This window comes from Lepus europaeus, chromosome 3 (genome assembly GCF_033115175.1).
Source record: "Lepus europaeus isolate LE1 chromosome 3, mLepTim1.pri, whole genome shotgun sequence".
In the NCBI taxonomy this organism is placed as follows: domain Eukaryota; kingdom Metazoa; phylum Chordata; class Mammalia; order Lagomorpha; family Leporidae; genus Lepus; species Lepus europaeus.
The window spans coordinates 148,611,132-148,636,297 of NC_084829.1; the positions used below are offsets into that span (position 1 = coordinate 148,611,132).

The following is a 25,166-nucleotide window of genomic DNA, read 5'->3' on the forward strand; positions in this document are numbered from 1 at the left end:
CTCTTTGCATACTGCTTTTAACATGTCAATCAAAGATTTCAATCTAGAGTGCACATTTGGCACAGCAGTTAAGACAAGTTATGGGATGCCCACATGCACCTCATGAATGCTCGAGTTTGAGTCCCAACTCTGCTCTGGTTCCAGCCTCCTGCTAATTTGCACTGTAGGAGACAGAAGATGACAGCTCAAGTGCTTGGGGTCCTGCTACCCACATAGGAGACCCAGATTGAGTTCCCAGCTCCTGGTTTGGCTTGGCACAGCCTTGGCTGTTGGGAATTGGGAAGTGATCCAACAGTTCCTCTTTCTCTCTCTCATTCTCTCTCTCTCTTTTCTTCTCCTTCTCCCCCTCTGTTCTTCTTTCCCTCTTCTTCTTCCTCTCAAACAAATTTAAAAAATGACTTTTTAAATATTTCAGTCAGGCCCAGCACTGTAGCATAGGGGGTAAAGCCACCGCCTGTGGCACCAGCATCCCATGTGGGTACCAATTCAAGTCCCGGCTGTTCCACTTCAATCCAGCTCCCTGCTAATGTGCCTAGGAAAGCAGCGAAAGATGACACAAGTGCTTGGTCCCCTGCCCCCATGTGGGAGACACAGAAGAAGCTCCTGGCTTCATATTGGCCCTGCTCTAGCCATTGCAGCCATTTGGGGAGTGAACCAGTGGATGGAGGATATCTCTCTCTCTCTCTCTCTCTCTCTCTTTCTCTCTTTCTCTAACTCCGCCTTTCAAATAAATAAATAAATGATTCTTTAAAAAAGTATTTCAATCGTAAGTAGGTTAATTTTGTTATATTATTACCACTGTCTCTATAGAGTCATTGACTAACCCACTCCAGATTTATCTGCATTATCTTTATTCTCTCAAAACTAAAATATTTGTCCCAGTGACACTCGTTACCTAGCTAGGATAAGTAACCATTCAGTTTCATTTATTGAAGAATACATTTGTGCTGTGTGTTGTGATGCTGCTTTAGACACATGCATCCCGGATTGTGCTGGTTTGAGTCCTGGTTACTCTGCTTCCAATTCAGCATTCCTGCCAATATACCCTGGAAGGCAGCAAATAGTGGCCCAAGTGGTTGGGCCCCTGCCATTCATGTGGGAGACCTGAATGGATTTCTGAGCTCCTTGCTTCAGCCTGACCCAGCCCTGGCTATTTTTGGGAATTTGACAAGGAATCAGCAAATGAAAGATCAGCATCTCTGTGTCTGTCACTCTCCCACTCTGCTTTCAAGTAGATGAAAATAGCAAATAAGTAAATGTTTTTTAGAAAGATAACATTTGAGTTGCATTCCTTAACATAGTTGTTATGTCCTCTCTATACAACAATAAAATAGAAAATAACCCTCCACTCAGCATGTGTTCAAATGCAGGAAACAGTTAAGTCAGCTCATGTAGTGATATTACTAGTATGACTTTCTATCTGCTTTTGTTTAATCACTTTTCTTTTTTGGAGAAAGATGATTAATACAGTTTTTTGCATTTTAAAGATTTATTTTATTTATTTGAAAGAGTTACAGAGAGAGGAAGAGACAGAGAGAGGGGTCTTCCATCTGCTGGTTCACTCCCCAGATGGCTGCAACGGCTGGGTTCTTTGGCGTATTATTAAAATTTTATGGATTGTTGAGGCTGATTAAAGGATTTCCCATCATTATTTATTCTAATTTACATTTTTTTCCATTTCTGAAATGCTTTCACTTTTGATCTCTATGTATACTGAATATCTTAGTGATGATTTGATTATTATTCTGTTACTTTTACTTGGCTGCTTATAGTATATATTGATATCAATTTATATTATTTAAATTGTGTCTACCTAGAAAGCAGGAACAAATCCATCTAAGACCTTGTTCATCATAACTAATGTTGAAAACTATTAAAGTTTCTCTCGTAGGTGAACTTTGAGTCATGCTTGCAACACTTTGAGCCTCAAATATGGCCCATTTAGTCACAAATTAATTCCAAATGGCAAATATTATATTAAAGATTTTAGATTTCATTTTTAAATAGTGCCTGTTTGTTACACTATTAAATTCTCTTCATTTGTATTGATACTAAAAAGATCTAAAGTAAGAAACTAATATGAATTGCTGTTGTATTCTTACAAATCTCTTGCCTACCTACATGTTAAGCCCATAATAACCAATCTTCATATTAAAACTACTGTAATAGAGATTCAAGGTATAATTTCTGTGGATTTTGTATGGTCTAGACAGGTTTATCTGTTGAGTTATCTTGTTGATGCTTAATGTTTGTTTTGCTTTCTATTAGAGAAAGGGTGCCATTTTATTTCATTGTATGACACTAACAATCCTTTTCAATAAACTAAGGACACTATTATTTTCTTTATTAGTTATAGTGCCATTTATATAATGTCTGTAATTATAATAATTAATTGATTATTATACACCCTTTATAAAAATTAAAAGTTGTTAGTATTGCATATTTTCATTTTTTTTTCTTTTTTTTCTTTTTTTTTTTTTTATTAAACTTTTATTTAATGAATATAAATTTCCAAAGTATAGCTTATGGGTTACAATGGCTTCCCCCCTCCCATAACTTCCCTCCCGCCCGCAACCCTCCCCCCTCCCGCTCCCTTTCCCCTTCCATTCATGTAAAGATTCATTTTCAATTCTCTTTGTATACAGAAGATCAGTTTAGTATATATTAGGTAAAGATTTCAACATTTTGCCCATATAGCAACATCAAGTGAAAAAACTACCATTGGATTACTAATTATAGCATTGAATAGCAATGTACAGCACGTTAAAGACAGAGATCCTACATAATTTTTTTTTTCAAAATAATTAATTTTCTGTGCCATTTCCATTTTAACACCAGGTTGTTTTTTTTTTTTTCATTTCCAATTCTCTTTATATACAGAAGATCACTTCAGTATATAATTAGCAAAGACCTCATCAGTCTGCGCCCACACAGAAACGCAAAGTATAAAAATACTGTTTCAGTACCAGTCATAGCATCACTTGGCTTTAGACGACACATTAGGGACAGATCCCGCATGGGGTGTAAGTACACAGTGACTCCTGTTGCTGACTTAACAATTTGACACTCCTGTTCATGGCGTCAGTAATCTCCCTAGGCTCTAGTCATGAGTTGCCAGGGCTATGGAAGCCTTTAGAGTTCGCTGACTTTGATCTTATTCCGATAGGGTCATAGTCAAAGTGGAGGTTCTCTCCTCCCTTCGGAGAAGGGTATCTCCTTCTTTGATGGCCCCGTTCTTTCCACTGGGATCTCACTCACAGAGATCATTCATTTAGGTCTTTTTTTTTTTTTTCCATGATATCTTGGCTTTCCATGCCTGCTATACTCTCATGGGCTCTTCAGCCAGATCTGAATGCCTTGAGGGTTGATTCTGAGGCCGGAGTGTTGTTTAGGACATCTGCCATCCTATGAGTCTGCTGTGTATCCCACTTCCCATGTTGGATCGTTCTCTCCCTTTCTGATTCTATCAGTTAGTATTAGCAGATACTTGTCTTGTTTGTGTGATCTCTTTGACTCTTAGACCTATCAGAGCTATCAATTGTGAGCTGAAATTGATCACTTGGACTAGTGCGATGGCATTGGTACATGCCATCTTGATGGAATTGTGTTGGAATCCCCTGCACATTTCTAACTCCACCATTTGCGGCCAGTCCGATTGAGCATGTTCCTAATTGTTCATCTCCTCCCTCTCTTTTTCCACTCTTAGATTTAACAGGGATCACTTTTCAGTTAAAATTTAAGCACCTGAGAATAATTGTGTGTTAATTACTGAGTTCAACCAATAGTACTAGAACAACAACAACAACAACAACAAATACTAAAAAGGATAGAGTATTACATTGTACATCTAAAGTCAGGACAGGAGCTGATCAGTTCATTGTTGCTTATAGTGTCCATTTCACTTAACAGGTTTTCTCTTTGGCGCTCAGTTGTCACCGATCAGGGAAAACAAATGATATTTGTCTCTTTGGGACTGGCTTAATTCACTCAGCATGATGTTTTCCAGATTGCTCCATCTTGTTGCAAATGACTGGGTTTCGTTGTTTCTTACTGCTGTATAGTATTCTATGGAGTACATGTCCCATAATTTCTTTATCCAGTCTACTGTTGATGGGCATTTGGGTTGGTTCCAGGTCTTAGCTATTGTGAATTGAGCTGCAATAAACATTAATGTGCAGATGGCTTTTTTATTTGCCAAATTAAATTCCTTTGGGTAAATTCCAAGGAGTGGGATGGCTGGGTTGTATGGTAGGGTTATGTTCAGGTTTCTGAGGAATCTCCAGACAGACTTCCATAGTGGCTTAACCAGTTTGCATTCCCACCAACAGTGGGTTAGTGTCCCTTTTTCCCCACATCCTCTCCAGCATCTGTTGTTGGTAGATTTCTGAATGTGAGCTATTCTCACCGGGGTGAGATGGAACCTCATTGTGGTTTTGATTTGCATTTCTCTGATTGCTAGTGATCTTGAACATTTTTTCATGTGTCTGTTGGCCATTTGGATTTCCTCTTTCGAAAAATGTCTATTGAGGTCCTTGGCCCATCTCTTAAGTGGGTTGTTTGTTTTGTTGTTGTGGATTTTCTTGATTTCTTTGTAGATTCTGGTTATCAATCCTTTATCTGTAGTATAGTTTGCGAATATTTTTTCCTATTCTGTTGGTTGCCTCTTCACTTTCCTGACTGTTTCTTTTGAAGTACAGAAACTTCTCAATTTGATGCAATCCCAAATGTTAATTTTGGTTTTGACTGCCTGTGCTGTTGGAGTATTTTCCAGGAAGTCTTTGCCTGTGCCTATATCTTGCAGGGTTTCTCCAATGCTCTCTAATAATTTGATGGTTTCGGGTCATAGATTTAAGTCTTTAATCCATGTTGAGTGAACTTTTGTGTAAGGTGATAGGTATGGGTCTTGCTTCAAGCTTCTGCATGTGGAAATCCAATTTTTCCAGCACCATTTATTGAATAGACTGTCCTTATTCCAGGGATTAGATTTGGATCTTTGGTCAAATATAAGTTGGCTGTAGATGTTTGGATTGATTTCTGGTGTTTCTATTCTGTTCCATTGGTCTATCCATCTGTTTCTGTACCAGTACCATGCTGTTTTGATAACAACTGCCCTGTAGTATGTCCTAAAATCAGGTATTGTGATGCCTCCGGCTTTGTTTTTGTTGTACAGGATTGCTTTGGCTATTCGAGGTCTTCTGTGTCTCCATATGAATTTCAGCATCATTTTTTCTAGATCTGAGAAGAAGGTCTTCGGGATCTTGATGGGTATTGCATTGAATGTATAAATTGCTTTTGGGAGGATAGACATTTTGATGATATTGATTCTTCCAATCCATGAGCATGGAAGATTTCTCCATTTTTTGGTATCCTCTTCTATTTCTTTCTGTAAGGTTTTGTAGTTTTCATCGTAGAGATCTTTAACGTCTTTGGTTAAGTTTATTCCAAGGTATTTGATTGTTTTTGTAGCTATTGTGAATGGGATTGATTTTAGAAGTTCTTCCTCAGCCGTGGCATTTCCTGTGTATACAAAGGCTGTTGATTTTTGTGCATTGATTTTATATCCTGCTACTTTGCCAAACTCTTCGATGAGTTCCAGCAGTCTCTTAGTAGAGTTCTTTGGGTCCCCTAAATAAAGAATCATATCATCTGCAAAGAGGGATAGTTTGAGTTCGTCCTTCCCGATTTGTATCCCTTTAATTTCTTTTTCTTGCCTAATAGCTCTGGCCAAAACTTCCAGAACTATATTGAATAGCAGTGGTGAGAGAGGGCATCCCTGTCTGGTACCAGCTCTCAGTGGAAATGCTTCCAACTTTTCCCCATTCAATAGGATGTTGGCCGTGGGTTTTTCATATATTGCTTTGATTGTATTAAGGAATGTTCCTTCCATACCCAGTTTGCTTAGAGTTTTCATCATGAAAGGGTGTTGTATTTTATCAAATGCTTTCTCTGCGTCTATTGAGAGAATCATATGGTTTTTCTTCTGTAGTCTGTTAATGTAGTGTATTACGTTGATTGTTTTTCGAATGTTGAACCATCCCTGCATACCGGGGATGAATCCCACTTGGTCTGGGTGGATGATCTTTCTGATGTGTTGTTGCATTCTATTGGCCAGAATTTTATTGAGAATTTTTGCATCTATGTTCATCAGGGATATTGGTCTGTAATTCTCTTTCAATGTTGCGTCTCTTTCTGGCTTAGGAATTAAGGTGATGGTGGATTCATAGAAAGAATTTGGGAGGATTCCCTCTTTTTCGATTGCTCTGAATAGTTTGAGAAGAATTGGAGTTAGTTCTTCTCTAAATGTCTGGTAGAACTCAGCAGTGAATCCATCTGGCCCTGGGCTTTTCTTTGTTGGGAGGGTCTTTATTACTGTTTCAATTTCTGTGTCAGTTATTGGTCTGTTTAGGTTTTCTATGTCTTCCTGGCTCAATTTAGGGAGGTTGTATGTGTCCAAGAATCTGTCCATTTCTGATAGATTTCCCTGTTTGCTGGCATACAAGTCCTTGTAGTAATTTCTGATGATTCTTTTTATTTCTGTGGCGTCTGTTGTTACGTTTCCCATTTCATCTCTGATCCTATTGATTTGGGTCTTTTCTCTTCTTTTTTTAGTTAGTTGGGCCAATGTGGTGTCAATTTTGTTTATTTTTTCAAAAAACCAGCTCCTCGTTTGGCTGTTTTTTTGTAATTTTTTTTTTATTCAATCCTGTTGATTTCTTCTCTGATTTTAATTATTTCTCTTCTCCTACTGGGTTTGGGTTTGGTTTGCTGCAGATTTTCTAGATCCTTGAGATCATTTTTTTTTTCTTTTTAAAGATTTATTTATTTATTTGAAAGGCAGATTCACACAGAGGCAAAGAGAGAGAGTTCTTCCATCTGCTGGTTCACTCCCCAAATGACCAGAGCTGAGCCAGGCTAATGCCTGAAGCCAGGAGTTTCTTCCAGGTCTCCCACAAGGTACAAGGGCTCAAGCACTTGGGCGATCTTCTGCTGCTTTCCCAGGCACATTAGCAGAAAGCTGGAGAGAAAGTAGAGCACCCAGGACCTGAACCAGCACCCATATGGGATGTTGGCATTCCAGGTGGCAGCTTTACCCACTACAGCACACTGCTGGCCGCAGAAAACTGGTTTTGAAGATTTTTACCCTAGTTCCAGAAGGTCCTTTTACAGTTGGCAAAGGTACAGGTTTCAACAAACAAGATACTGGGTTACCCTGATGATCAAACCTGTAAAATAACCAGTACTTTCTGAGAATGTCTTTTGTACTGAGCCATGTAACAAAGAATTTATATATTGAATTCTCAGAGCAGTCTTATGAGCTGGGCATTACTGAAGAGAAAACCCAGGCTTAGAGAGTTGAAGTAAATTGTTCATTCTTCATAAATACAATGTAACTGAGCTGAGACTTAAACACAGGTGCCTGCTTCGAAGCCTGCACTCTTACCTGCTATGCTCTTTCTATTCATCATACTGTGCTTCATTGTCATAATGATGTATGCTTTTTTTTTTTTAAGAAGATTTATTTATTTATTTGAAAGGCGGAGATACAGAGAGGCAGAGACAGAGAGAGAAAGAGAGGTCTTCCATCTGCTGATTCACTGCCTAGATGGCGGCAACAGCTGGAGCTGAGCCAATCTGAAACCAGGAGCTAGGAGCTTCTTCCAGGTCTCCCATGCAGGTACAGGGGCCCAAGGACTTGGGCCATTTTCTACTGCTTTCTCAGATCAGAGCAGAGAGCTTAATCGGAAGTGGAGCAGCCGGGATGCCCATATGGGATCCCGGCACTGTAGATGGCTGCTTTACCTGCTATGCCTCAGCGCTGGCCCCATAATAATGTATTCTTATGTTGCTTATTATTCCCCTTTTCACTCAAAAAGAATGTTGAAAGAAACTTGTCACAAGTGGTCAATAGTTCTCTTCGTCAGAGAGTAGCTCCTGGGGTCTATTTCCCTACCCAGACGCACCCTGTGAAAGAGTAATGTGGTTGCAGATTAAGGTGACATCCTCACCTTGTCCCCATACCCCATAGCAATAGGATAAGTCAAATAATGTTATTAGATGGCTCTATACTAGATTATGCTACTATGGCCTGTTAATAGTTCTTAATCGTTTGCTGGTCTGAGACAAGATCAGTACAGAAATCAGAAGTCAGAGTATAGAAACTTTGGGGCTGGCGCTGTGGTGTAGCGGGTAAAGCTGCTGCCTGCATCCTGTGGGCACCAATTTGTGTCCCAGCTGTTCCAATTCCGGTCCAGCTCTCTGCTATGGCCTGGGAAAGCAATGGAGGAAGGCCCAAGTCCTTGGGAGACCCGGAAGAAGCTCCTGGCTCCTGGCTTGATCAGCTCAGCTCTGGCCGTTGAGGCCAATTGTGGAATGAACCAACAGATAGAAGACCTCTCACTCTCTCTGCCTCTCATTCTCTCTCTATGTAATTCTGACTTTCAAGTAAATAAATAAATCTTTAAAAATTTGGCATTTCTACATTTACATACATGGTTTTAGTTTTTTTTTTTTTTTTAGGGTGTTTATTTTACAGAAGCACTGATTTGCAATAAGTTAAAAAATTTTTTTTAGATAGTTCTTGATCACACAACTTAGCACTGTACAAGATTGTAAGATCAGGGCTGGCATTGTGGCACAGTGGGCACCAGCATCCCATATTTTTAGTGCCAGTTTGAGTTCCAGCTGTCCCACATTCCAACTCCTTGCTAATGCACTTGAGAAAGCAGCAGCAGATAGCCTAAGTTAATGGGCGCATGCCGCCCAAAGAGAGTTCCAGGCTCCTGCTTCAGCCTTCCCAGCTTGTCTGTTGTTGCCATTTTGGGGAGTAAACCAGCAAATGGAAGATCTCTCTCTATTTCTCCCTCTTTCTTTGTAACTCTGCCTTTCAAATAAAGAAATAATCTAAAAAAAAAAAAAAAAAGGACTGTAAGATTCTATAATTAGAAGAGTGCTTTTAATTCATATCATGATATTTTAAATTTCATTTTATTTTTTTCTTGACCTTTACATTAAGGAATCATATTATTAAAAATCATTGTTTATTATCCATTCTTTTGAAAGTTCAAAACACCTAGTAGAATGCATTCATTAATATTTGTAGTGCGTATGTCTTTCATTCTAACCATGTACATACACGAACCCGTTACCATTGACTTATAGTCAACAAAATAAATTTAAACTTTGCACTTAACATTTTTGTGGTGAAAAATAGACAGCTTGATACCAAATATGACAGCATAAATTTCTGTTAGACTTTTCAAATTATACATAAATATATATATTTGAAATTGGATATGGAATCTCACAAAAATCAATTGTTATTCATTCATTCATTCAGTAAATAAGTAGTCTTGGGACTTTGTGCTGAGTTCTGGGATGGTAAAGCTTGGATATTAGTTACCAGGTAACTTTCAGGAGCTAAGTTATTTAATTCTGCTTATCAAATATTTAAGTACTGAGTATTCCTTCTGAAATAGAAATTGAATTTGAGGGGCTGGTGTTATACCGCATGGGGAAAGCCACCACCTGCAATGATGGGATGGGCGCCAGTTCATGTCGTAAATTTTGATCCAGCTCCTTCCTAACTGCCTGGGAAAAGCAGTGGAAGATGGCCCAAGTACTTGGGCCCCTGCCACCCACATGGAGACCTGGACAAAGCTCCTGGCTCATAGCTTTGACCTGGCCCAGCCCCAGCCATTACAGCCATCTTGGGAGTGAACCAGCAGATGGAAGATCTCTCTTTGTATCTCTTTCTGTCTCCAGAACTGTGACTTTCAAATAAATAAATAAATCTTAAAAAAAAGGAAAAAGAATTTGATATTTCCATTTGAAAAAAAAAAAAAGGAAGATTATGGTAAGACCAGAAATGTAAACAATTAGAAATATAGGTAATAGTATATAAAATTACCTATTTAAAGCCTAAAACTTAATATGTAGAGATAGTGAATAATAAAAGTGGCTAGCACTAATTATGCAGAGAAAGTATCAGATTAGCACACTGTTAAACTTAGAGTACTTCAGCAGTGTTTTTCAAAATCTGGCCATGTGTTGCAGTTACTCAAATTTCTAGGTCTGTTGCTTCAGCATTTCTAATTTATGAAGTCTAGTGGGCATTGGTGAGCTCAGCTTTGCATTTAGTGATACTTAAAATGCATCTTAGTCCATCACTTTTGGGGTACCTTCCCTAAGGTTTTAAAGGTAATAGCTAGACAACAAATGAAGGATGATAATTCAGGGGTGAAGGCAAAGTAGAACTATGCAGAAGGTGCTAAGGAATACATAATGGTGCCCCAACTAAATCATGGTAAATGGATCCTGAAAACATTTCCTGACATGGTTAAGATCAGTCTAAGTTCTAAATGAGGAACAGGAGTTAACTAAACCTAGAATAAGGAAAAGTATGGCCCAATTAGTTAACCTGTGCTGAATCTATTGTAGTGATATTCTGTAAGTGACAAGGGCCAGAACTGGAGTTAAGTTAACTAGTGGAAACAAATTCTAGAAATCCCAGTGCATACAGTAATTGAGATATGGTTGCAAGACTTGTGGTCCTATTATCCATTGCCACTTAACCTTTACTCACTGTGCAGCAGCCACACTGGCCATTTAGTTCCTCAGTTATACCCAGTTCATTCCTGACGTGGGATCATGGCAGTGGCTCATTTCTGCCTAGGGTATGCCTTCTCCCTGGCTTAAGCTCTGTGAATTGCCATGTGTCTTCATTCTGATCCCACCTCATTTGTCAGCCTAGGAAGCATTCCTGGGCATCAGTGACTCAACTACCTCAGTGACTTTACTCTTAACAGTCGGTCCATCACTTCACTTTGTTTTATCTTCCTTAGAGTATTTATTGAGTGTTAACTCTCTGCCTATACTAGACAAGAGGGAGCTGGTTTATTCCCAGGAACTCAGGTGTTCCAAAAAATCTTTGTATGAATGAATAGATAGTATCATAGAATGTTAAGTAGATTAGTCATATAGGGCTTGTTAGATAGAGGTGGCTCCTTTAAGTAAAAGGGTCTTTATATGGAAACCCCGCTTCAGGCAAACCTGTTGTCAAGGCCAGCATGGGGAGGTTACTCAGAAGCAGAAAGCATATCTACCCCATGTAGTGTCTAATCTGTTAAAAGTCCAATCACATTATAAAACCTCCAAACAAATGTCTCCAAAACCTGGATGACACCGTCCAACATGAGAGTCTTAACACCCAATATACCAAAAAGGACTCCATTAAAATTCTACCTAAACTAATGGAATAAAAATCATTTTAAAATATCAAAAGACTTACTTTTTAAGTTAGAAAAGGAAATCTCTACTCATAATTCATATGTTACCTAGAAAATGATCTAGATCCCTAGGACTTTTAATAAAATGCTAAAATGCTAACAAAAACTTAAAACTTTCATAGTTCTATGAGAATATTTAAGTGTCATTGTATTTGTTACTGGTGTTTTCTTGTAAAAACTACTTTTCATTAACTTTTATCATTAAAATTTTGTGGCATTACAATGAACATATATAATCTATAGTGGTTCATAGATTGAGTGGTTATTGCCTGACAATATGATAATGCAACATACTTATATAAATATAATTATGTAACTATTGTCTACATAATTATTACATACCTGAATGATGACCAACCTATCTAATTAAATTTTAGTGAAGTTTGTGTGTTCTTGTTTCAGTTTTATTTTCCAATCACAATGAAGGACATTTTTCACAATGGGTGATAATGATGATATAATCATACTAATAATAACAGGTAACTTTTCCTAATGGTGTACCATAGACCAGGCACTGTCCAATTCAAGAATCACTTGAAATTAGCGACTTATTACTCTATCTCCATGATATAGATGTGGAAACTAGAGACAACAACTTGTCCAAGATTCCACAGAACCTAAAGGCAGAACTGAGTTTCAGATGCACATGGATTAGTTATAGAACTAGTACTTTCAATCATTAGCTATTACTACATACTTCTTGTAGGAGATGGGAAGACTTAAAAAGTTTTGATAAAAGGAAATGAAAGGAGTACCATCATGAACAGTGGGTGATGAAGGGGGATAGGTATGGTGTAAGCTTTAGGTATGTAGTAAGCTTTAAAATCTCCATGGATATGAGGGTGATCTGGCTGTGACATCTATCACACTACTTACCACTAGGATTGGTTGGTTTGGCTGATCTAACTGGCTAGACAGTTGTCCCCTGCTTTCCTCACTACTCTGTGTGTGTGTCTCCTGAAGCTTTGTGCTGTGTTGAAGAGAACAACCTTTTGCAGTAGAGAAGGGTCATTCTTCAGAGGTATACAAGTAGCTGAGCTCTCCTGCTAGAAACTCCCATCTCTGAACGCCCATTTGTAGGACAGGTTAGGGTAGGGTAACTTAAGACTCCAGACACATACAAATGAGGCACTGCATGTGGCAATCTGACTTTCTTTAAACAACAACTAAAACTTAAGTAATCACAAATGAAGAGATTTGAAATCAGACACAGAAAACTTTAAATCATTTGTTAAGATGTACCCTGTGTAACTTTATTTCCAACAAATAGAAAGGAAGTCAAAGAAATACTTTCAGACTATACTATATGAAAAGATACTTTTTTAAGATTTATCCATTATTTATTTTGAAAGTGAGTTACAGAGGGAGAAGGAGAGACAGAGAAGATCTTTTTTCTGCTGGTTCATTCCCCAGATAGCCACAATGGCCAGGACAGGCCAGACCAAAGCCAGGAGCCAGGAGCTTCCTCTGGATCTGTCATGCTGGTCCAGGGGCCCAAACACCAGGGACATCTTCTGGTGCCTGGGATGCCAGCATCAAAGGTGGAAGCTTGAACCCACTCCACCACAGCCCAGGTCCCATGAAAAGATATTTGTAATACAGGATTTAAAAATTGATTTAGATAAACCATTTTGATTTAATAATGAGAGAAAGGGAAGAAATTAAATTAACAGAGTTGTAGGACTAACAAGAAATGGCAAGATGTTAGCTTATAGGTTAGTATGTGGTAGTTACATTTTGAGAATATATCTGTAAAGGTTCCAGAAGAAAATCAAGGCTTACAGATTCTCAGTTCTCTCAAGGGTGATTTGTAGCTGCTACAGTTCTTGATGCCTCCTTGAGTTATTAATTCATTACATACAATAGGTATCTCAAGGTGTTAAGATTCTCTTTGGGAACTTTTATTAGGAAGTCCTGGTTAAGACCAGAAGTAAAAGCAATGCATTCAGGAGACCTTTCAGCAGAAACCCAGAGAAAATTTTATGACAATTTTATATTATGTATCAAAGAAAAACTTTTAGAGAATAAGAGTGAAATGTGATTACAGTTCATTTTTGTTGTAGGTTAATTGTCAGGAATTCACCTGGGCCTTACCTAATCCAATTAAAAATTCCACATGTGACTGTTCAATTAAATGACTTATAAGAATATTAGAATTTAAAATTCCATTGTTTCGTTAATTAAAATATTATAATACACAGAAAAATAGTCATTACTATGCTAATTGTAATCCTAATTGTGTATTTTATTTCCAGGGAACCTTTTATTATTTTATCAGGAGGTTTGTCATATGATACTGTAGGAAGAAGACCTTGCTTAACAGTGATGCATGGGAAAAGTACTGCTGTGCTAGAAATGGACTATTCAATTGTTGATTTTCTAACACTGTGTGAAACACCATACCCAAATGGTAAGCTTTGCATCTTTAAAGCTCATTTTCTATAGATATGTAATATTCCAAACAAAGACCTATTTGTATTTTCCTTATCTGGTTTTGCTAATTTTTCTGGGGAAGAGATACTGCCTTTGAGGTCTTGCAAATTTTATTTCAGTAGTTTATTTTGTTCTTTGAATAATAAACACTACCTATATTAAGAAACATCTTAAAATTCTGTAAAATACTAATATGTTAGGATTCTCCAGAGAAGTGGAACCAATAGGAGAGGAATACACACACACACGGAGAGAAAATGATTTATTTTAAGGAATTGGCAGTTGTGGGTGCTGAAATCTATGGAGCAAACCAGGCCAGCATACTAAAAATTCAAGAAACAGTAGGTGTTGCCATCTTGAATCCCAAATCAGATTGGACTCTCAAACATGGTTTCTATATTAGAATTTTGAAGTGTCATTGCTCCTTTTTCAGAAATGCTCAGTTTGTATCTTTATGACTTTGATCTGATAAGAAGAGCCTCACCCATTCAGGTAGTAATCTACTCAGAAATCTACTGATTTAAATGTTAATCATGTATAAAATACCTTCATAGCAAAATCTAAACTGGTGTTTGACCAAGTGTCTGGAATTACCATAGCATAGACAAGCTGACAGAAAGGATTAATCATCACAATTATACGATTGAAGAGGAATTTAATTTTTTTTAGAAAGCTTTTATTTAATGAATACAAATTTCATAGGTACACCTTTAGAAATATCATGATGTGATTGGAAGGGGAGAGGAAGCGGGAAAGGGGAGGGTTGTGGGTGGAAGGGAAGTTTTGGGAGGGGGAAGCCATTGTAACCCATAAGCTGTACTTTGAAAATTTATATTCATTAAATACAAGTTTAATAAAAAAAAAAAAAAGAAATATAGCAGTTCTTCCCTCCATTCCCACCCTCCCCCCAACTCCTGTCCCATCACCTACACCCTCTCCCATCCCATTCTTCATTAAGATTCATTTTTAATTACCTTTATATACAGAAGACCAAATCTATACTAAGCAAAGATTTCAACAGTTTGCACACATACACCCACACACACAAAACTGAGAAGTCTTACAGTTAATTGTCATAATACAGTTCATTGAGGACAGAGGTCCTGCATAGGAAGTAAGTGCACAGTGACTTCTATTGTTAATTTAACAATTAAACACTCTCATGTGTGACATCAGTGATCACCTGAGGCTCTTGACCTGAGCTGCCAAGGCTATGGAAGCTTTTTGAGTCCACAAACTCCATCAGTATTTAGACAGGACCATAAGCAAAGTGGAAGCTCTCTCCTCCCTTCAGAAAAAAGTACATCCTTCTTTGATGGCTCCTTCTTTCCACTTGGATGTCACTCGGAGATCGTTCATGTAGATCATTTTTTACCACAGTATCTTGGTTTTCCATGCCTGAAAAGCTCTCTTGGGCTTTTTACCCAGATCCTAATGCCTTAAGCGTTGATTCTGAGGTCAGAGTGCTGTTTAGGGCATTTGTCTTTCTATGAGTCTGCTGTGTGGCCTGCTTCCCATGTTGGATCATTCTCTCCTTTTTAATCCTATTATTATTACCATACACTTGGTCTTATTTATGTGATCCCTTTTATACTTATTCCTATCTGTATTATCAGTTACAAACTCAATATGATCACTTTAACATGTACTACCCAGCTTAATGGGATTTGGAGTCCCATGGCAAAGTTTTAGCTTTACCCTTAGGGGTATGTCCATGGTTTGTGTGCTGGACTGTACATCTCCTCCCTCTCTTATTCCCACTCTTATTTTTTACTGGGATCTCTTTTCAGTTGTGTTTAAATACCGATGCATATTTTTGTGTTAAGTAAAGAGTTCAACCAATGGTACTAAGTAGAAAAAGAAAATAGTAAAAAAATAAAATAATAAAACTGTTCCTCGATAATCAAGACAAGGGCTGTTCAAGTCATTGCTTCTCATAAGTGTCAGCTACACTTCTGTAGGTTTCCTTTTGGGTGCTCAGTTAGTTTTTACCGATCAGGGAGAACACATGATATTTATCCCTTTGGGACTGGCTTATTTCACTAAGTATGATGTTTTCCAGATTCATCCATTTTGTTGCAAATGACCAGATTTCATTTTTGTTTTGTTTGTTTATTTGTTTTTACTGCTGTGGTAGTATCCCATAGAGTACATATCCCATAATTTCTTTATCCAGTGTTCTGTTGACAGGTATTTGGGTTGATTCCATGTCTTAGCTATTGTGAATTGAGCTGCAATAAACATGGAGGTGCAGACAACTCTTTTATTTGCTGATTTCATTTCCCTTGAGTAAATTCCAAGGAGTGGGATGGCTGGATCATATGTTAGGACTACATTCTGATCTCTGAGGTATCTCCAAACTATCTTTCATAGCGGCTTTACCAGTTTGCATTTCCCACCAACAGTGGATTAAGTAAGGTACCTTTTCCCCCCACATCCTCGCCAGCATTTGTTGTTTGTTGAGTTCTGTATGAAAGCCCTTCTAACTGGGGTGAGGTGAAACCTCATTGTGGTTTTGATTTGCATTTCATTGATGATTAGTGATCCTGAACATTTTTTCATGTGTTTCTTGGCCATTTGGATTTCCTCTTTTGAAAAATGTCTGTTTATTTATTTATTTGTTTTTTATTTATTTGACAGGTAAAGTTTACAGACAGTGAGAGGGAGAGACAGAGAGGAAGGTCTTTCTTCCGTTGGTTCACTCTCCAAATGGCTGCAATGGCTGGAGCTGCGCCGATCTGAAGCCAGGAGCCAGGAGTTTCTTCCTGGTCTCCCATGCGGGTGCAGGGGCCCAAGCACTTAGGCCATCCTCCACTGCTGTGCCAGGCCACAGCAGAGATCTGGACTGGAAGAAGAGCAGCCGGGACTAGAACCCGATACCCATGTGGGATGCCAGTGCCGTAGGCAGAGGATTAACCTAGTACGCCATGACGCCAGCCCCGAAAAATGTCTGTTTAAGTCCTTAGGCTATCTCTTAACTGAGTTGTTTGTTTTATTATTGTAGTTTCTTGATCTCTTTGTAGATACTGGTTATTAATCCTTTATCAGTTGTATAGTTTGCGAATAATTTCTCCCATTCTGTGGGTTGCCTCTTCACTTTCCTGACTTTCTTTTACAGTACAGAAACTTCTCAATTTGATGTAATCCCAGTTGTTAATTTTGGCTTTCACCGCCTATGCCTCTGGGGTCTTTTCCAAGCAGTCTTTGTCTGTGCCAGTGTCTTACAGGGTTTCTCCAATGGTCTCTAATAATTTGATGGTATCGGGTCATAGATTTAGATCTTTAATCCATGTTGAGTGGATTTTTGTGTAAGGTGTAAGGTAGGGGTCTTGCTTCATGCTTCTGCATGTGGAAATCCAGTTTTCCCAGCACCGTTTGTTGAATAGACTGTCCTTGCTTCAGGAATTGGTTTTAGATCCTTGATCAAATATAAGTTGGCTGTAGATGTTTGGATTGATTTCTGTTGTTTCTTTCTGTTCCATTGGTCTATCCATCTATTTTTGTACCAGTACCATGCTGTTTTGATTATATCTGCCCTGTAGTATGCCTTGAAATCTGATATTGTGATGCCTCCGGCTTTGTTTTTGTTGTACAAGATTGCTTTAGCTATTCGAGGTCTTCTGTGCCTCCATATGATTTCAGCATCATTTTTTCCAGATCTGAGAAGAATGTCTTTGGTATTTTGATTGGTATAGCATTGAATTTGTAAATTGCTTTTGGAAGAATGGACATTTTCATGATACTGATTCTTCCAATCCATGAACATGGAAGATTTTTCCGTTTTTTTTTTTTTTTGTATCTTTTATTTCTTTCTTTAATGTTTATAATTCTCATCTTAGAGATCTTTGACATCCTTGGTTAAATTTATTCCAAGGTATTGATTTTTTTTAGCTATTGTGAAGAAGAGGAATTTAAATCTACATCTTCTTAACTTCATTTCTATCTCATTGAAGTATAATAATATGCATTTTTTCTGTTGTTACCAGGCATGTCTAAAACATCCCAGAAAGGTCAATATTATTTTAGAGCTCTGTTCGGTATCTGTGACATACAATAATGATTATTGTTATGGAATTTTGAATTTTTTTAAAAAAGATTTTATTTATTGGAAAGGTAGAGTGATATCTTCCATCCTCTGGTCACTTCCCAATGGCCACAACAGCCAGGTTCATTGCCAGGCTGAAGACAGGAGCCAAGAATGCCAGTCTGATCTCCCACATAAGCAACATTGACCTAAGTACTTGGTAAGCTGGATCAGAAATACAACAGCCAGAATTAGAACTAGTTCTCTGATAATGGGATGCTAGCATTTCAGGTGGTAACTTAACTCACTGCTGTGTCACAGTGCTGCTCCAGCATTGGAATTTGCAGTGCTGTACAAGTTAATGTGAGCTTCTTGTCTTACTCATCTTTACAAAAATGATGGGTTATGAAATAGATATATGTAATATGAAACATACTACCCTTATTTCATTTGCTGTCTTCTTGCATATTGAAAACTGATTGTTGATGCATTGTTCTCCTTTTCCAGATTTTCAGGAACCGTATGCTGTGGTGGTTCTTCTAGAAAAGGATTTAGTACTTATAGACCTTGCACAAAATGGGTAAGAAATAAAATTTGGTAAGTTATTCTGTCAGTGTGTGGTAAAAATTTCTCTTTTAGATAGAATTTGCTGTTTCTTTGAAAACCTTGTATACATTATGTATCTCCTTAGCCTTCTTACAGCTCCAGAACCATATTTTTAAATAGCTGCCAAATTTCTCTATTATGTTGAATCCCCATAGAATTTCCATTTTAATCAAAATTTGTTGAATTTCTGAAATTTAATAGGATTTAACCTGATACTTGGATACTTCAGAACCATACAAAATTGGCCAACTCAAAAATGATCCCACCATGATTTACCTCTAAGTTCTTTTTTCTGTCTGTATTCACTGTCTGTTGTAATGTGTTATACAAACCATCATCAGATTTATTTTATGTGCAGTGATGATCTTGTTACTTTAACGTGGTTCATCATTGTTTTTCATTTAAAAACACCTTCTCAGCCTACTGCTTTAAACAGTGGGTATGCAGTAGAAATTCCAGCCTGGGTCTCTCATTGTCTTCTACAGATAGCATATTCACTGAGAAAATTATATGGTTTATTAAACAGACATCATATTTTATGTCTTGTCTAATGTAATTCCTAGTAGCTGAAACACTCTACTTCTTTCCATCAAATATCCGCACACCTTTCAAAGTCAGCCTTCCTTTTTTACAAGCTTTTCCTCTTCTCTCTACCAGATAGATCATTATCACTTTTTATCTTATTTGTCATATTCTTATAATAACTTTTTATGGTATTTGCTGTGTTCTGCTTTTATGTTATAAATAATGATATTTTTATTGGTAAATTCTTTAAATAGAAACGCATTATTTATTTGTACCTCCTTAGAAATAGTCATTAAGCACATTTGAGTTTACCTATTCAGTATTTCAGTGTTTCTCAGTGTGTGATTTTGCTCCCCAGAGGATATTTGGCAGTGTCTGTAAACGCTAAGGAAGAAGCATCTAGTAGTCAAAAAACTGGCATCTAGTCTAGTAGTCAAAAAAACAGGGGCTCTGCAAAGTATCCACAGGTAATAGGACAGTCCTCCACAGTAAAAAAATTCTCTTGTCCATGATGTGAATAGGACTGAGATTAGGAAACCCTATAGTACGAGAGAAATATTTTTTGCCTGATTTTTAGTCAGTCTTAAATTAATTTCAACTTAGAATATTCCACTTGTAATAATCAATTTTGAATTTTTTCCTTTTTTAAAGTAACAAGACCATTTGAAAATACTATTTCTATATGATTCCCTAGAATAATTTCTTCTTACTATCATTTTCTTTTATCCCCCTCCTCAGGTAATGGAGATTTTTCAGAAGTGGTCTGTACTGAGATATTTAATTCCAAAGAAAATGCTATGCGAGTAACCTGTGATTAGTCATTTTATTTATTTATCATTATTATTATTATTATTATTTTGACAGGCAGAGTGGATAGTGAGAGAGAGAGACAGAGAGGAAGGTCTTCCTTTTTGCCGTTGGTTCACCCTCCAATGGCCGCTGCGGCCGGGGCCTCATGCTGATCCGAAGCCAGGAGCCAGGTGCTTCTCCTGGTCTCCTATGGGGTGCAGGGCCCAAGCACTTAGGCCATCCTCCACTGCCTTCCTGGGCCATAGCAGAGAGCTGGCCTGGAAGAGGGGCAACCGGGATAGAATCCGGCACTCCGACCGGGACTAGAACCCGGTGTGCCGGTGCCACAAGGCGGAGGATTAGCCTGTTAAGCCACGGCGCCGGCCAGTCATTTTTTATAGTGAGAGCAATGTATCTTATAGTAGAATCCCTGAGCTAATGAAATATGATTGATTACATATGTGTTATAAGGAGCAGAAATAACCTTCTCCCTTATTAACATGTGTTTTTTGTTTGCTTTGTATTTTATCTTCTGTTTGGGACAAGGGTGGGCTCATTTTGCAATCTATAGAGAATTTGAAATTTTCTGTTTTTTAATCGTCTTTGCAGTTTAGCCATTTTCCATGTTCTAGGTTTTCTTAAAAATTTTTTGTTTGATTTAAGTTCTCTATTTTTTTTAAGATTTATTATTTATTTATTTGAAAGTCAGATTTAGAGTGAGAGAGAGAGAGAGCGAGCGAGCGAGCAAGCATCCGTTGGTTCACTCCCCAACCGGCTGCAACAGCCAGGGCTGGGCCAGGCTGAAGCTAGGAACCAGAAGCTTCTTCCAGTTCTCCCACGTGGGTGGCACATCCCAAATACTTGGGACATCTGCTGCTGCTTTTCCCAGGCCATAGGCAGAGAGCTGGATAGGAAGTGAAGCAACCAGGCCAAACCAATGTCTATATGTTATGCCTACATTGCAGGTGGTGGCTTTACACACTAAACCACAGTGCCAGTCCCATGTTCTAGGTTTTTTAAGCCAGTTTCTAGTTGTTCAGATATTTTTTAAAAAATTATATCATTCTAGGATTATAGTTTTTTTAATAAGATTTTAATTTTATTTCATAATTTTTGAAAAGATATATCTTTATTTAGTAAAATAATTTCATATCTAGAAAACATTTTGGTAGGTTTTTATTTTAAATGATTACTAAAACAAGAAAATGTCCAGGATTAAACATTGACCATTGATAGAAAAGAAAAGCATCAAAAATTTATGTTAGCTCTGCTGATATAATGATGGGTATGTTATTGAGAACCTTGCAGCTTACTAGTTAAGAACACTGCTTAAATTCTGCTTCTACTCATTGCCAGCTGGCATGTCTTTGACACATTCTACTCTGTAAGTGTTCATCAGTTGATTGTGTACATCATACATTTGATGTGAGATGCAAATGAGATAATTTTGACTATAAATACACAGTTAATATCATATATGACACATGGTACAAAACTATTGTTTTTACATTTATTATTTTAATAGGATATTTTATTATAAAATATCTCAATTTTTATAAATTTACATAAAAATTTAATAAGAATGTATTCTTAAAAGTTTGCATTCTGCTAATCATTGGTTATAATTCACTAAACTAATATTTTTCTTTCTCCTATTCTTAAAGCTACCCTATATTCGAAAATCCCTACCCTTTGAATATACATGAATCTCCTGTTACATGTTGTGAATATTTTGCTGATTGTCCTGTGGACCTTATTCCTGCACTTTATTCTGTTGGAGTTAGACAGAAACGTCAAGGTTACAGCAAAAAGGTATTAAACATGAATTTCAACATTTAATGTTATATTTATTATCTTATATTTATTACCTTGAGTTCTTGATAACATTGATACTTGATAGAAAATATATTTAAAAATCGTTTTTGAAGCAAAACGTGCAGTGATTTCATAAGTATACACATATATGAAGATATTTGATATGCTTGCAAGTTGCTTTATATAATAGTGATCTTTTTTATAGGAATGGCCCATCAATGGGGGTAATTGGGGCTTGGGTGCTCAAAGTTACCCAGAAATAATTATTACAGGGTAAGTAACAGTCTGCTTTTACCAAGTAAATCAATTGTAGCTAAATATGTTAATAAGATTGCATGATTTTTAACTTAGTGGGAAGGTAATACTTTCCTTTATTCTATAATAAAATAGAAATAAGTTACTGTCAAGAAACTGCTTATTTACCCTGATTTTTACCTTTTGCCTTATTTTGATGACTATCTTATAAAGGAAAACTATATTTTTTAAATTTTCTTCGTCACATTCTTAATTCATTTGCTTTTTATAGACATGCTGATGGGTCAGTTAAGTTCTGGGATGCTTCTGCAAGTAAGTATTTTGAACATTCATTATCTGTTGTGAGTGACATCATTGCTTTTATAATTCTGTTTTAGAATAATTGCATATCAGTATTTAATACAAAATTTAAAAGTTATAAATTTAATGCTGATTTATCAAGTATATGAGTTTAGAATTTTTAAGAGTAAAACTATTTTTAGGAATATTGGTAAATTGGCTGGCACCCCCGCTCACTAGGCTAATTCTCCGCCTGTGGCGCTGGCACCCTGGGTTCTAGTCCTGTTTCGGATGCCAGATTCTGTCCTGGCTGCTCCTCTTACAGTCTCCAGCTCTCTTCTGTGGCCTGGGAGTGCAGTAGAGGATGGCCCAGGTCCTTGGGCCCTGCACCCGCATGGGAGACCAGAAGGAAGCACTGGCTCCTGGCTTCGGATCAGTGCAGCGTGCCAGCCGCAACGCCCATCCATAGCAGGCACTTGTGAGGGTGAACCAACGGAAAAAGGAAGACCTTTCTCTGTGTCTCTCTCTCTCACTGTCTAACTCTGTCAAAAAAAAAAAAGGATATTAGTAAATCAAGAATAATTCTCAAGAGAAATATTCAAATCCTTTCTTCAAGATTTCCAGAGATTCTCTGATTGAGACATAGAAGTGAGACTGTGCTCCAACTTTGCACAAAATTCTAGAATAATTTTAATGTCTGTTTCTAAACTTCTGTCACAAAAGTTTGTATTGTCTGTGAAATACGTCTGAAGGTTACATAGTTTCAAAAGAAAAACAATGCATTAAATGATTGAAACTTGCAAAACTTGCATAGTAGGTAACTTGGGATATGTTGTTTCATCATATAGAAGTGTTTAATGATATTGCTAGTTTTTCTAGAGAAAGTAGATAGAAAACCATTTTGGGAAGTAAAATGTTTCCTTTATTATTTTCATTGAATTTATGTTTTTTTTTCTAAAATTTTTTGTTAATCATTTTTTTTCAGGTTATCTAAATCTGTCATTTTTTTTTAGTGAATACAATGAATGTGTTGAATATTATTATCTAAATGTATATAAGACTACTATAATATAGACTGAGGAGTAAAAATATGACTAAGCTAACCTGTTTAATTTACTGTAACTTACTAAACATTACCTTATATTTATTTTGTTGTACTAGAATATCTAACATATTATCTTTTTTTTCTAGTAACTCTACAAGTATTATATAAGCTAAAGACATCCAAAGTATTTGAAAAGTCAAGAAATAAAGATGACAGGCCAAACACAGATATTGTAGATGAAGATCCATATGCCATTCAGATCATTTCCTGGTGTCCAGAAAGTAGAATGCTTTGCATAGCTGGAGTTTCAGCTCATGTCATCATTTATAGATTTAGCAAACAGGAAGTGATTACAGAAGTCATTCCGGTAACAGTCTCTTTATTATTTTCATTGTCAAGTGTCTGACATTATGAAATTTATGAATTATTTGGAAAAATTTTTGCAATTAATTTTGTGTAGAAATTTTGAAAACACCACAGTATTTACATCACCATTTCCCTTTTGTGAAGAACACAGCATTTTTTTGCTTATCTTTTTCAATGAACTTAATCCTTAAGTATATTGAATGTTTCCTTTTTAAGAAAAGCTTTTACAATATGAGTGATCTCTAATTTGGTATTTCTAGGAGTACCATGAATTCTAATCTCATAATGCATCTGTTTGTGTATCCCCCAACATAAATGTGCACACACATTTTTTAAGCTGAGTCAGAAACATTTCCTCCTCATAACATCCTACTTTTAGAAATCTTGCTAAATTTTTACCTTTAAAATCCTCTATCCACTGAAGTTTGTGTGTGTACGTACGTATGTCAACTTAATAAAAGGAACAGTAATTTCTAGGAGGAGATAAACTGCCTTTCTTTTACAACAGATGCTTGAAGTTCGATTGTTATATGAGATAAATGATGTGGACTCTCCAGAGGTTGAGCAGCCACCTCCTTTGTCAACACCTGTGGGAAGTTCCAATTCTCAGCCCATTCCTCCTCAGTCTCATCCTTCTACTAGTAGCAGTTCATCTGATGGGCTTCGTGATAATGTACCTTGTTTAAAGTAAGTAATAAAAAATTACAGACTTGTTTTTAATCAGCTCCTGATTTAGGTAAATTGTAGGCAATTAGTAAAGCTGCAGTACATTTTCCTATGATGAAATAAAATGGCATAATTTTGTGATGGTTACTCAAGCTGACTCTTGTGGCATCAAGATGAGTACGTTGGCATTCCATGATTTTATCCTTCAAATACTATGGTTTGATCCTCAACACTCATGAAACAACATGAATTTTTTCTCTGTATGTCAGTCAATTTTCTGAATGCATCAGTGTTTCTACTCTAGATTTATACACATACCAGATTGATGTTCAGACTTTTTTCTACCATTCTGAAAATTCTGCTTTTTTTCAGTCTTTACATATTCAGTCATTTTATAATAATTTTATCTTTTTTGACTCTTCTCTTATACATAGTACCTTTATTCTAGCCAGTAGCATTCTAAATTTAAATACACCTTTCTTTTTGTACAGGAAAAAATTGAATAATATGTACCTTTATTTATGTTATAATATTGACTGGTTAAATTTTTTTTCATATTCAATTATCTTTATATACAGAAGATTGATTTAGTCTATATTAAGTAAAGATTTCATCAGTTTGCACCCACACAGAAGCACAAAGTGTAAAATACTATTTCAGTACTAGTTATAGCATTACTTCATATTAGACAACACATTAAGGACATATCCCACATGAGAAGTAAGTACACAGCGACTGCTGTTGTTGACTTAACAATTTGACACTCTTGTTTATGGCGTCAGTAATCTCCCTAGGCTCTAGTCATGAGTTGCCAGGGCTATGGAAGCCTTTAGGATTCGCCGACTTTGATCTTATTCCGACAGGGTCATAGTCAAAGTGGAAGTTCTCTCCTCCCTTCAGAGAAAAGGTACCTCCTTCTTTGATGGCCCTGTTCTTTCCACTGGGATCTCACTCACAGAGATCTTTCATTTAGGTCTTCTTTTTTTTTTTTTTTTTCCAGAGTGTCTTGGCTTTCCATGCCTAAAATACTCTCATGGGCTCTTCAGCCAGATCCGAAGCCTTGAGGGCTGATTCTGAG

General features: G+C 36.9%; 1 protein-coding gene across 5 annotated transcripts in view; it reads left to right on the forward strand.

Annotated features, from left to right (window-relative positions):
* The window catches only part of STXBP5 (syntaxin binding protein 5), a 228,252-nt gene that overhangs the window by 121,363 nt on the left and 81,723 nt on the right, over window positions 1-25,166 (forward strand). For all 5 annotated transcript variants that reach the window (XM_062186890.1, XM_062186892.1, XM_062186893.1 and 2 more), the window contains exons 10-16: window positions 13,541-13,695; window positions 18,250-18,322; window positions 21,327-21,474; window positions 21,683-21,750; window positions 22,004-22,044; window positions 23,203-23,423; window positions 23,931-24,109. In XM_062186890.1, coding sequence (XP_062042874.1) covers window positions 13,541-13,695; window positions 18,250-18,322; window positions 21,327-21,474; window positions 21,683-21,750; window positions 22,004-22,044; window positions 23,203-23,423; window positions 23,931-24,109 — 885 coding nt within the window. The remainder of the gene's footprint in view (window positions 1-13,540; window positions 13,696-18,249; window positions 18,323-21,326; window positions 21,475-21,682; window positions 21,751-22,003; window positions 22,045-23,202; window positions 23,424-23,930; window positions 24,110-25,166) is intronic.